The sequence below is a fragment of the Rattus rattus genome, chromosome 3 (genome assembly GCF_011064425.1).
Source record: "Rattus rattus isolate New Zealand chromosome 3, Rrattus_CSIRO_v1, whole genome shotgun sequence".
Lineage (NCBI taxonomy): Eukaryota > Metazoa > Chordata > Mammalia > Rodentia > Muridae > Rattus > Rattus rattus.
The window spans coordinates 175,844,173-175,857,644 of record NC_046156.1 but is presented as its reverse complement, the minus strand read 5'-3'; the positions used below and the strand labels follow the sequence as shown (position 1 = coordinate 175,857,644).

Below are 13,472 nucleotides of genomic sequence, written 5' to 3'. Positions count from 1 at the left end.
CAAAATCAGAAATGAAAAGGGAGACATAACTACAGATTCAGAGGAAATTCAAAAAATCATCAATCTTACTATAAAAGCCTATATTCAACAAAACTTGAAAATCTGCAGGAAATGGACAATTTCCTAGACAGATACCAGGTACGAAGTTAAATCAGGAACAGATAAACCAGTTAAACAACCCCATAACTCCCTAAGGAAATAGAAGAAGTCATTAAAGGTCTCCCAACCAAAAAGAGCCCAGGTCCAGACGGGTTTAGTGGAGAATTCTATCAGACCTTCATAGAAGACCTCATACCAATTTTATCCAAACTATTCCACAAAATTGAAACGGATGGAGCACTACGAACTCCTTCTATGAAGCCACAATTACTCTTATACCTAAACCACACAAAAGACCCAACAAAAAAGAGAACTTCAGACCAATTTCCCTTATGAATATCGATGCAAAAATACTCAATAAAATTCTGGCAAACTGAATCCAAGAGCACATCAAAACAATCATTCACCATGATCAAGTAGGCTTCATCCCAGGCATGCAGGGATGGTTTAATATACGGAAAACCATCAACGTGATCCATTATATAAACAAACTGAAAGAACAAAACCACATGATCATTTCATTAGATGCTGAGAAAGCATTTGACAAAATTCAACACCCCTTCATGATAAAAGTCCTGGAAAGAATAGGAATTCAGGGACCATACCTAAACATAGTAAAAGCCATATACAGCAAACCAGTTGCTAACATTAAACTAAATGGAGAGAAACTTGAAGCAATCCCACTAAAATCAGGGACTAGACAAGGCTGCCCACTCTCTCCCTACTTATTCAATATAGTTCTTGAAGTTCTAGCCAGAGCAATCGGACAACAAAAAGGAGGTCAAGGGATACAGATCGGAAAATAAAGTCAAAAATATCACTATTTGCAGATGATATGATAGTATATTTAAAAGTGATCCCAAAAGTTCCACCAGAGAACTACTAAAGCTGATAAACAACTTCAGCAAAGTGGCTGGGTATAAAATTAACTCAAATAAATCAGTAGCCTTCCTCTACAAAAAGAAAACAGGCCGAGAAAGAAATTAGGGAAATGACACCTTCATAATAGATCCAAATAATATAAAAAGTACCTCGGTTGACTTTAACCAAGCAAGGGAAAGATCTGTACAATAAGAACTTCAAGACTCTGAAGAAAGAAATTGAAGAAGATCTCAGAAGATGGAAAGATCTCCCATGCTCATGGATTGGCAGGATTAATATAGTAAAAATGGCCATTCTACCAAAAGCGATCTACAGATTCAATGCAATCCCCATCAAAATACCAATCCAATTCTTCAAAGAGTTAGACAGAACAATTTGCAAATTCATCTGGAATAACAAAAAACCCAGGATAGCTAAAACTATCCTCAACAATAAAAGGACTTCAGGGGGAATCACTATCCCAGATCTCAAGCAGTATTACAGAGCAATAGTGATAAAAACTGCATGGTATTGGTACAGAGACAGACAGATAGACCAATGGAACAGAATTGAAGACCCAGAAATGAACCCACACACCTATGGTCACTTGATTTTTGACAAAGGAGCCAAATCCATCCAATGGAAAAAAGATAGCATTTTCAGCAAATGGTGCTGGTTCAACTGGAGGTCAACATGTAGAAGAATGCAGATCGACCCATGCTTATCACCCTGTACAAAGCTTAAGTCCAAGTGGATCACAGACCTCCACATCAAATCAGATACTCTCAAACTAATAGAAGAAAAAGTGGGGAAGCATCTGGAACACATGGGCACTGGAGAAAATTTCCTGAACCAAACACCCATGGCTTATGCTCTAAGATCAGAATCGACAAATGGGATCTCATAAAACTGCAAAGCTTCTGTAAGGCAAAGGACACTGTGGTTAGGACAAAACAGGCAACCAACAGATTGGGAAAAGATCTTTACCAATCCTACAACAGATAGAGGGCTTATATCCAAAATATACAAAGAACTCAAGAAGTTAGACAGCAGGGAGACAAATAACCCTATTAAAAAATGGGGTTCAGAGCTAAACAGAGAATTCACAGCTGAGGAATGCCGAATGGCTGAAAACACCTAAAAGAAATGTTCAACATCGTTAGTCATAAGGAAATGCAAATCAAAACAACCCTGAGATTTCACCTCACACCAGTGAGAATGGCTAAGATCAAAAACTCAGGTGACAGCAAATGCTGGCGAGGATGTGGAGAAAGGGAACACTCCTCCATTGTTGGTGGGGTTGCAGACTGCTACAACCATTCTGGAAATCAGTCTGGAGGTTCCTCAGAAAATTGGACATTGAACTGCCTGAGGATCAGCTATACCTCTCCTGGGCATATACCCAAAAGATGCCCCAACATATAAAAAGACACGTGCTCCACTATGTTCATGTAGCCTTATTCATAATAGCCAGAAGCTGGAAAAGAACCCAGATGCCCTTCAACAGAGGAATGGATACAGAAAATGTGGTACATCTACACAATGGAATATTACTCAGCTATCAAAAACAATGACTTTGTATGAAATTAAATAGGCAAATGGTTGGAACTGGAAACTATCATCCTGAGTGAGCTAACCCAATCACAGAAAGACATACTTGGTATGCACTCATTGATAAGTGGCTATTAGCCCAAATGCTTGAATTACCCTAGATGCCTAGAACAAATGAAACTCAAGACGGATGATCAAAATGTGAATGCAGATTGCTCCTGAGAGACACAGCCAGAATACAGCAAATACAGAGGCGTATGCGAGCAGGAAACCACTGAACTGAGAACAGGACCCCTGTTGAAGGAATCAGAGAAAGAACTGGAAGAGCTTGAAGGAGCTCGAGACCCCATATGTACAGCAATGCCAACCAACCAGAGCTTCCAGGGACTAAGCCACTACCCAAAGACTATACATGGACTGACCCTGGACTCTGATCTCGTAGGTTGCAATGAATATCCTAGTAAGAGCACCAGTGGAAGGGCAAGCCCTGGGTCCTGCTAAGACTGAACCCCTAGTGAACTAGACTGTTGGGGAGAGGGCAGCAATGGGGGGAGGGTTGGGAGGGGAACACCCATAGGAAGGGGGGGGGAGGGATGTTTGCCCGGAAGCAGGAAAGGGAATAACTGAAATGTATATAAGAAATACTCAAGTTAATAATAATAAAAAAAAAAAAAAGTAACTAAAGCACATAGTATACATTTTAGAAGGGGTTAATAATCCATAGAGGTAAAGAAAACAAAAGCCCAATGACAAAACAAATACAAATAAAGTAACTTAATTAAAAGTGAGAAAAGAACCTGACTAGACATTTCTCCAATGAAGACACGCAGTCAACAATTACTTGCAAATGCTAATGCTACATGAAAAAAAAAATGCTAAGCTTCCTTAGTCATTGGGGAAATGAAGATTAAAGCCATAATTAAATATCATGTCACACCTATTAGAGCGGCTTTCATCAGAAAGGCAAAAGATAAAAAAAGTATTTACTGACAAGTATTCAGAGGAAAGAAACAGTTTTCTTCTGTTGGTGATATTATAAATCAGCACAACCATTATGAAAACAGTATAGAGGCTCATCAAAAACTATACAGCAGCACCACATACCATAATGATTGCACTTTATTTATTTATATTTCAAATGTTATCCCCCTTCCTAGTTTCCCCTCCATAAGCCTTCTATCCCTCCACCCTGCATCTGTGACATTGCCCCCCCTATCTGCCCATCTACTCCTGCCTCAGCAACCTAGCATTCCCCTATACTGGGTCATCAAGCCACCACAGGACCGAAGGGCTCCCCTCCCAGTGTTGCTACATAAGGCCATCCACTGCTACATATCCATCTGGATCCCCTCCTGTGTACTCTTTGCTTGGTGGTTTAGTCCCTGGAGAATTGAGGGGTCTGGTTGGTTGATGTTGTTCTTCCTATGAGGTTGCAAGTCCCTTCAGCTCCTACAGTTCTTGACCTAACTTCTCCAAGGGGTTCCTATGCTCAGTCCAATGTTCTGCTGTGTACATCCACATCTGTATAGGGGACAAGTATACCAGGTTCCTGTCAGTAAGCACTTCTTGGTATCAGCAATAGTGTCTGGGTTTGATGTCAGCAGATGGGATGGATTCCCTAGGTGGGGCAGTCTCTGGATAACCTTTTCTTCAGTTTCTGCTCCATTCTTTGTTCCTGCATTTCCTTTTGACAGGAGGAATTCTGGATTAATATTTTTGAGGTGGGTATTTCCATTTCTAAGCTGGCGGGGGCATGCCTATACACTAGATATTTTCTCTACAGGTGATATTGTAGAGAAATACCCCTTTGTTGGGTATTTTGGCTAAAGTCCTCCCTGTTGGGTCCTGGAAACCCCTTGGGTCCCTGGCATCTGGGCTTTCTAGTAGTTACTTGAAGTTCCCCCTCCCCCACTGCTGCACATCACCATTGAAATACCTGACCCTCTGTACTCCCCCATCTCCTCCCATATCTAAACTGGTCCCCCTTTTCCCTCACCCTCTTCTCTCCCTCCCAGATCCCTCTCCTCCTCTACTTCCCAGAGATTATTCTCTTCCCCCTACTGAGAAGTACTTTAGCATCCAAACTTTGATGTGATCTTCCTTCTTCTTGAGTTTCATGTAGTCTGTGTGTTGTATCACATGTATCCCGAGCTTCCTTTTAGCTAATATCCACTTATCAGTGAGTACATACCATGTGTGTTCTTTTGTGACTGAGTTATCTCACTCAGGATGATATTTTCTAGTTCCATCTGTTTGCCTGCGAATTTCATGAAATCATTGTTTTTATAGCTGAGTAGTACTCCATTGTAAAAATGTACCACAGTTTCTGTATCCATTCCTCTGTTGAGGGATATCTGGGTTGTTTCCAGCTTCTGGCTATTATAAATAAGGCTGCTATAAACATAGTGTAGCATGTGCCCTTGTTATATGTTGGAACATCTTTTGGGAATACTTCCAGGAGCGGTATAGCTGGGTCGTCAGGTAAACTATTTCCAGTTTTCTGAGGAACCTCCAGACTGATTTCCAGAATGGTTGTACCAGCTTGCAATCCCACCAGCAATGGAAGACTGTTCCTCTTTCTCCACATCCTCGCCAGCATTTGCTGTCTTCTGAGTTTTTTATCTTAGCCATTCTCACTGGTATGAGGTGGAATCTCAGGGTTGTTTTGATTTGCATTTCCCTGGTGACCAAGGATGTTGAACATTTTTTTAGGTGCGTCTCATACTTTTGAGATTTCTCAGTTGAGAATTCTCGGTTTAGCTTTGTACTCTACTTTTAATAGGGTTAATTGTTTCTCTGGAGTCTAACTTCTTGAGTTCTTTGTATATTTTAGATATAAGGCCTCTATCTGTTGTAGGATTGGTAAAGACCTTTTCCCAATCTATGGATTGCTATTTTGTCCCATTGACAGTGTCCTTTGCCTTACTGAAGCTTTTCAATTTGATGAGGTTCCATTTGTCAATTCTTGGTCTTAGAGCACTAGCCATTGGTGTTCTGTTCGGGAAATTTTCCCCTGTGCCAATGTGTTCGAGGTTCTTTTTTTTTTTTTAGATTCATCATATTGTTTTATGAGGAGGTCCTTGATTCATTTGGACTTAAGCTTTGTGCAAGGAGATAAGAATGGGTCAATTTGCATTCTTCTACAGGAGAACCAGCACCATTTGCTGAAAATGCTATCTCTTTTCCATTGGATGGTGTTAGCTCCTTTGTCAAGATAAAGTGACCATAGTTGTGTGGGTTCATTTCTGGGTCTTCAATTCTATTCCATTGATCTACCTGTCTGTCTCTGTACCAATATTATGTGGTTTTTATCACTATTACTCTGTAGTATCGCTTGAAGTCAGGGATGGTGATTCCCGTAGAAGTTCTTTTATTGTTGAGAATTGTTTTTGATATCCTGGCATTACCATTTTCCTTGTTTTTAAATGAGGAAGCTGAGACTACTAGAAGCTCCAAGCCACAGAATCCCCCAGATGAGATTCTTAGGCATCTTCCTGACTTAGGAAGTTGTGATCCTTACATTGTATCATGATTCTTTGCTTTTCATGGCTACAAGGACTTCAAGATCTCAGAGAACTGTCTTGTCCTTTTTTCTTTTTTTCTTTTTTTTTCTTTTTTTCGGAGCTGGGGACCGAACCCAGGGCCTTGGCGCTCTACCACTGAGCTAAATCCCCAACCCAAGAACTGTCTTGTAAATCACCCAGTAATACTTCTTCCAAGGCAATAAAATGATACAGAAAATATACAAAATACTGGCAATATAATACTGGCAGCTAATTGGTTAGGACATTAAACAACAACAAACAGTTGGCAAGCCACAAGCTGTGACTCATATCCTTATTTCAATGATTGGCAGAGTGTAACATTGTGAGAGAATCATCAACCAATTTTCTTCCCTAAGTCTTGAGAAAACCCCTGAACTTTTTTTTTTTTATAAACAAATGTTCTGATCACTTTAAGGAGAAGTTTAAAAAAAACAATTATTATATTTTAGCATGGAGAAATTGATATTTGTATACCCTTTTTGATTTTTCAAAATCACTTGAAGGTTTATAGCATCCACTAGTAATCTAGATGTGTGGTTCAGATGTACACGCAGACTAAATGATTATTCTGTTTCTATGCTCTGGGATTGGAGGTTGAACAGAAAGAAAAGAGATGGAAACTGATTCTGGTGCCCAACCAAGACCGCAAAAATTCTATGGCAGTATCATAGAATTAACAGGCTGGATGAATTAAAAACAAAACAAACAAATAAATAAAAAATTACGTAAATAAAAAAACATATGTAGAGAAATCTGTAAAATAATTTAAAATAATTAAGTCTTTTTCCCCCTGGAGTTAATGTTTGAATTCATCTCCGAAACAAGTGCTGTACCCATATTTTACTACCTTCCCTTGTCTTTCTCATGAGAATGTGATCAATGCTGAATATAGGAACAGGCATCCTTGCTGTAGGTCACTGGTGAGCATGGACCCTCCTGTTGGTAGCTGCTGCTCCTTGAGCCCTAGTCAAACTTAACAAGATACACTTTATTCCAAATGGCCTTCAATTCTACATCAGGCTGCTGTGTTCTACAAAATGCTAAACTCTGCAATAAATACCTATTTACTGAATAAAGAGATGAATTCTGAAATCGTGTCAGGTGCAAGCATTGTACTGCTGGTGCTTTTTCTCTGGGATATTTTCCCAAGCCTCTTAGACTTTCCCTTGGGTTTCTGGTGACTGTTTTACAGGTCTGCCAAGGTGAGATGTGGAGCAGGGCTGTTTTTCTCTTGCTCGGGCATCGGAAGTAGATAGCTGTACAGAAACTACAAAGCTTAACATCTACTGATGTCTGTTCTCTCCATCTAGCATACCTACTTCCATATTTCCATATCCTGTACATCAGGACTACTGGTTATTCAGTTTTAGTTACTCTCATCTAAACAATCTGTCACCTCTGACACTTCTTGTTGCTTTCACATCTCACACCAATATGTCAACAAACCATGGCTCTTTACCTTCAAAGACTAACTAAAAATGGCTTGTTTCCCCCGTTGACTATCATCAGGATGTTTCCACTAGTGTTTTTAAACCAGACCTCTACTTCTCTGATACTCTATAGTCTCTTTTTTTCCCTATAGTCTCTTTATAGCCGATTGCAGAGAGGTCTTGTTAAAATACAGGTCAGGATATGACATCTTCTGGGCAGAACTTGCAAGAGCATTCCACGAGTAAGAGACAAAGTCTTCACTCACAATCCTGTTTCTCCTTTTACCTTTCAGATTTCATCCCCTACTTCTTCCTCCTCATTTACTCTGCCTTTGTCATGGGAACATCATTCAAGTTCTCTGAATATGTATATTTTCCTTTGTGCCTGCTCTTGTCCATACCCACAAGTGTCTCCCATGTTTGTAGATTGTGACACGTACCTCTCTTTTTCAGACAGGATTGCATGACCACTTTCATGCCAAACATGACCTCTCCATTTCCCACCTACACCTATCCCCTGTTTTGTTTCTCATGAAATATGTTATTGGTTGATTTGCTGCCTCATAAGTGGTATGTTTACCTCTTAAGCTGGTATTACCAATTAATGTGATAATATTTAAAAATTGGGGATTTCATTTTATTTTATATTTTAGACTTAATCAAGTTGAGTTGAGGCTATTATGGTTGGTTCTAATCCAATATGACTTTCACTTTGAAATAGGAGGAAAATATCAGATGTAGACAAAGCATAGAAAAAGAACATAATTAATCTAGCTGCTAAAATGGGGCCCCTAGGAACTCATAATTCACTAGAACCTTTGTGAATGAGAGGTGGATTCACTTCCAACGTTCTAAGGAAGTAGTCTCCTGCTGAAGCTTTGTTTTGGACTTCTAGCCCACACATGAAGAAGGAATAACTTTTTGAGATTTTAATCCATTGTCTGCAGTGCTTTGTTATGGAGACCTGCACAACTAATACAGTTTGTATCTTGCTACCTGCTATACCCTATCTTTTCCTTATTAACTGTATTTATTGTTTGTCTTCTTAAATTTTTGTAATGAAATTCAAGAGGGTACTCAATAGTTTTGGCTGTTCGTGCCATACTGCTTTGAACTGTGCCGTGTTATCTGACCTCTGACTTCCAGCTGTAGATTCATTGGTCTTAAGTCCTGAAAATTGGTCTATGTAATAACAGAACTGAACAGCAACAATAAAACTTGTGTAAATTTTTGTTTTATTCCATAGATAACACTAAAGAGGTCATTGGAATTAGGTCAATCCTTGGGGACTATGTGGACTATAGTGCAATCTAAAAAGAATTGGTCTCTTGGGCTCCATGTAATTCTGATGGTATATTAAGACCATGTAGTGAAAACATTAAGAATGTACCTGAATAGTATATGAAGACAATACTGTTGACTGTAGAAGGAATATACTTTATATGGAGAACTGAGAACCCTTAGGAAGATATTTTTGTCAACATTTATTCATTTTTATTTCTTCCCTGTACTGCCAGTTTAAATAGCTTTTAATTACTTCACAGGACTCAAAATGTCTCAATAACACTATGCCCCAAAGAGAAAAATGTATTATCTTTGAAACACAATATTCTATGTATTATTGAATTCTGAAGCTAACCATGTTAGAAAAATCAATGCACATTGCACAAAATGTTCCCTCGGATGCTTTCGAGCTTTAAAAAGGACACAGAAGTAAATGCCTATCACCCAGGAGATGCTCTCTTGCTTGTATCTGGACTATAAATGTAAATGCAAAGTGTTAGGGGGATAAAAATGTAGGAAAACAGAACAGCTAGAAAATGAGGACTCCTCAGGCAACACGCCACCCTGATGACTGGAGAATGGACACAACTCCGAGACTCTGCAAGTGTGGATGGTCACCAACCGGCAATCCTAAAGCTTCCAGCACCAATCAACACCTCCAAGTATTATTATTGATATGAGGCACCTGTGAGAAAAATAGCACAGTGATCAGAAAATGATTGTTATTATTGATAGTCTCCGAAGCAACTGTTACCTGTAAGACAGACTTACTTTGACATGGTGTCAAGAACATCCAGAGAGAAAGACTAAGATCACTGTTGTTCAGCTGCTCAATCTTTTCAGAGAAAAACATGTGAGTGTGTCTGTTGACAGTAACTATCACCGTGGGAAAGCATTCATTCACAGCCTCCCTGATTAATGGCTGTATTGCTTAGCATTATCCTTTTCATCTACACAACTATAAATATATAATCTAATGAGCCTTTCACGGAAATAGCATCTTTGATGATGGGATTTTCAAAGTGCTTCTTAGTCATTCAATAATTAGGCAGATTCACTCATTTTTTTTAAAGACTATTACTGAGAATCCTGAGTTGGGGGAAATAAGAAAAATCTTCTATTGAAACAGTCATTTCCTAGAGGAGACAGAGAGGTAGCCTCAAAATTTTGATGGATGATTTCGAAGATGGAAAATGGTTACCTTGGAGTTAAACTTATTACTGTTATGTTACTTCTGATTCCTTGAAAGTTCCTTTTAAAAAAAACCTTCAAGGAATTCTTGAATGTCAAGGCTCAGGCATAGCATTTGGACCCCCTAGGAAGGTTAATTATCTTCCTCTCTAAAGTATCACGAATTCTTATTCCCCAGATCTATTTTCATTTTCTATATTATACCAGGGCGAAGTCAGCCAGCTGAGCATTTGGTTTTCTTTTTAAGTAGGCAGGACTGGCTATTGGAGAACTTAATTTGAAACTTCCAGTTTAAAGAAAATCATCAACCTGTCAATGATACAAGAACTTGATTGGATATGAGATTTAGTCTACAATCTGACCAGGGAGATTGTTTGTTTAGAAACGCTGAAGAACTTTTATGAAATGACAGAGTGTATGGCAACATGGCTCAGGAGATTATGCTCTGGTTGGTCTGGGGATGGTGTTTTAATTAGGATCTCCCTTTGTCATTATGGAAGATGATAGGGAAAAAGATGTGCTAACTTGGCGTGCACAGTAGTTAAGAAAGTGAATTCTTTAAAACTGTGAAAAGGAGTGTGTGTGTGTGTGTGTGTGTGTGTGTGTGTATGTGTGTGTGTGTTTGTATTTTCTTCGAAATGTCCATTATCCTCTTCAGGGAATTTTTATCTCAGGAATGTGTAGCATGCCACAAATACAAATGCTGCTTTAAGTGTTTTTCCTTTATGATTTACATCATAGCCTTCTTACTTCATAAAATTTTAGAGAATTTGTTGCCTGTACGTCCCATTGGGACATGAATTCTGCAAAAGGGGACACTAGAAATGATGACTGTGATATCATTAGACCATGGTTATTGAACCTTTGAAGGAGATTTTAGGAAGGCAGGATGAAAAGCTGATGGTATGAAAAAAAAAGAAAGAGTCATGTCTAGATAGTCTTGGAGTTACTGAGCCTGGTTCCAAAGAGTTTCAAAAAAAATTCTGACTCTTAAGAATTCAGTTTCTTTTTTTTTTTTAAGATTTATTCATTTATTATATATAAGTACACTGTAGCTGTCTTCAGATACACCAGAAGAGGGCATCAGATCTCTTTACAGATGGTTGTGAGCCACCATGTGGTTGCTGGGAATTGAACTCAGGACCTCTGGAAGAGCAGTCGGGTGCTCTTAACTGCTGAGCCATCTCTCCAGCCCATGAATTCAGTTTCTTTATCGCAACAGGTTTGCTGTCAGAACGCAGGTGTTGTGAAAGCCAACGCTATTTCAAAGCAAAAAATGGGAAAGGAAAAGACTCACATCAACATCATCATAATTGGACACATAGATTCCGGCAAGTCCACCACAACCGGCCCCCTGATTTACAAATGTGGTGGAATTGACAAAAGTACCATCGAAAAGTTTGAGAAGGAGGCTATCGAGATGGGAAAAGTCTCCTTCAAGCATGCCTGGGTCTTGGACAAACTGAAAGCTGAGTGTGAGCGTGGTATCACTACTGACATCTCCCTGTGGAAATTTGAGACCAGCAAGTACTATGTGACTATCATTGATGCCCCAGGACACAGAGACTTCATCAAGAACATGATGACAGGCACATCTCAGGCTGACTGTGCTGTCCTGATTGTTGCTGCTGGTGTTGGTGAATGTGAAGCTGATATCTCCAAGAGCAGGCAGACCCGTGAGCATGCTCTTCTGGCTTACACCTTGGTTGTAAAACAGCTAATTGTTGGTGTCAACAAAAGGGATTCCACCGAGCCACCGTACAGTCAGAAGAGACACAAGGAAATTGTTAAGGAAGTCAGCACCTACATTAAGAAAATTGGCTACACCCGTGACACAGTAGCATTTGTGCCAATTTCTGGTTGGAATGGTGACAGCATGCTGGAGCCAAGTGCCAAGCCTTGGTTCAAGGGATGGAAAGTCACCCACAAAGATGGCAGTGCCCGTGGCACCACACTCCTGGAAGCTTTGGACTGCACTCTGCCGCCAACTCGTCCAACTGACAAGCCTCTGCAACTACCCCTCCAGGATGTCTATAAAATTGGGGGCATTGGCACTGTCCCCGTGGGCCGAGTGGAAACTGGTGTCCTCAAACCTGGCATGGTGGTTACCTTTGCTCCAGTCAACGTAACAACTGAAGTCAAGTCTGTGGAAATGCACCATGAAGCTTTGAGTGAAGCACTGCTTGGGGACAATGTGGGCTTCCACATAAAGAACATGTCTGTCAAAGATGTTAGACGTGGCAATGTTGCTGGTGACAGCAAAAATGACCCATCAATGGAAACAGTTGACTTCACTGCTCAGGTGATTATCCTGAACCATCCAGGCCAAATTAGTGCTGGCTATGCTCCTGTTCTGGATTGTCACACGGCCCACATAGCATGCAAGTTTGCCGAGCTTAAAGAGAAGATAGATTGTCATTCTGGTAAGGAGCTGGAAGATGGCCCCAAATTTTTGAAGTCTTGTGATGCTGCCATTGTTGACATGCTCCATGGCAAGCCCATGTGTGTTGAGAGCTTCTCTGATTATCCTCCACTTGGTCGTTTTGCTGTTTCTGACATGAGGCAGACAGTTGCTGTGGGTGTCATCAAAACTGTGGACAAGAAGGCTGCAGGAGCTGGCAAAGTCACCAAGTCTGCCCAGAAAGCTCAGAAGGCTAAATGAAAATTATCCCTAACACCTGCCACCCCGGTCTTAATCAGTGGTGGAAGAGCAGTCTCAGAACTGTTTGTCTCAATTGGCCATTTAAGTTTAATAGTAAAAGACTGGTTAATGATAACAATGCATCGGAAAACCTTCAGAAGGAAAAAGAAGGTTTTGTGGACCATTTAATGTGTGTGTGTGTGGGGGCAGTTTTAAGTTATAAGTTTTTCAAAATCAGTACTTTTTTAATGGAAACAACTTGACCAAAAATCTGTCACAGAATTTTGAGACCCATTAAAACAAGTTTAATGAGAAAAAAAAAAAAAAGAATTCAGTTTCCTCCACTGTGGCAGTGCAAAACAGGAGTATTTGGTCCTGAGATCTTAAACTTAACTTCCTTCTCCCCTCCCCCAAAGGAGCTACATTCAATTCTCTGCACTGTTTTTGTTTGTTTGTTTGTCTTTCTTCCTCGTGCGAGCATGACAGAGAAGTTCCGAGAGAGATGAACATGAGAGAAGAAAGGGAGGGTGAGACAAGGTGTGTTGGGCTGGCAGGGACTTGTGATTAATGTTAGGTGTGGAGAGTTCTTTCCCTTTGACTACAGCTGGCAACAGCTGCTTAATACATTGGCAAGTGAATTCTTCTTCTGTAATGTCTACCCTTGAAAAAAAAATCACTCCTGTACCTTAATGAAACCTTCTTCTTCCATTACCCTTATTTCTACACTGCATTCACATATGAGAACAGATAACTCCCACTCCTTCTGGCAGAAGCAGCATCATAAGTTTTGGATCCAAGGGACAAGAGAGCAAAGATGTTATGGTCTTACAGGTATTGTCTAAGTTTCCCAAGATCATTTACTAAGGATTT

At 40.0% G+C, this 13,472-nt stretch overlaps 1 protein-coding gene across 1 annotated transcript; it reads left to right on the top strand.

The window, feature by feature from the left end:
- Positions 1–11,237: 11,237 nt before the first annotated feature.
- LOC116895634 (elongation factor 1-alpha 1-like) lies at positions 11,238–12,754 on the top strand. The gene has a single exon (XM_032896842.1). It carries the CDS (start codon positions 11,238–11,240, stop codon positions 12,621–12,623), a length of 1,386 nt encoding a protein of 461 aa, XP_032752733.1. The 3' UTR covers positions 12,624–12,754.
- The last annotated feature ends 718 nt before the right edge of the window (positions 12,755–13,472 follow it).

Bases quoted from the DNA above. Each gene is read 5' to 3' on its own strand.
- LOC116895634 (XM_032896842.1), top strand. From the start codon at position 11,238: ATGGGAAAGGAAAAGACTCACATCAACATCATCATAATTGGACACATA.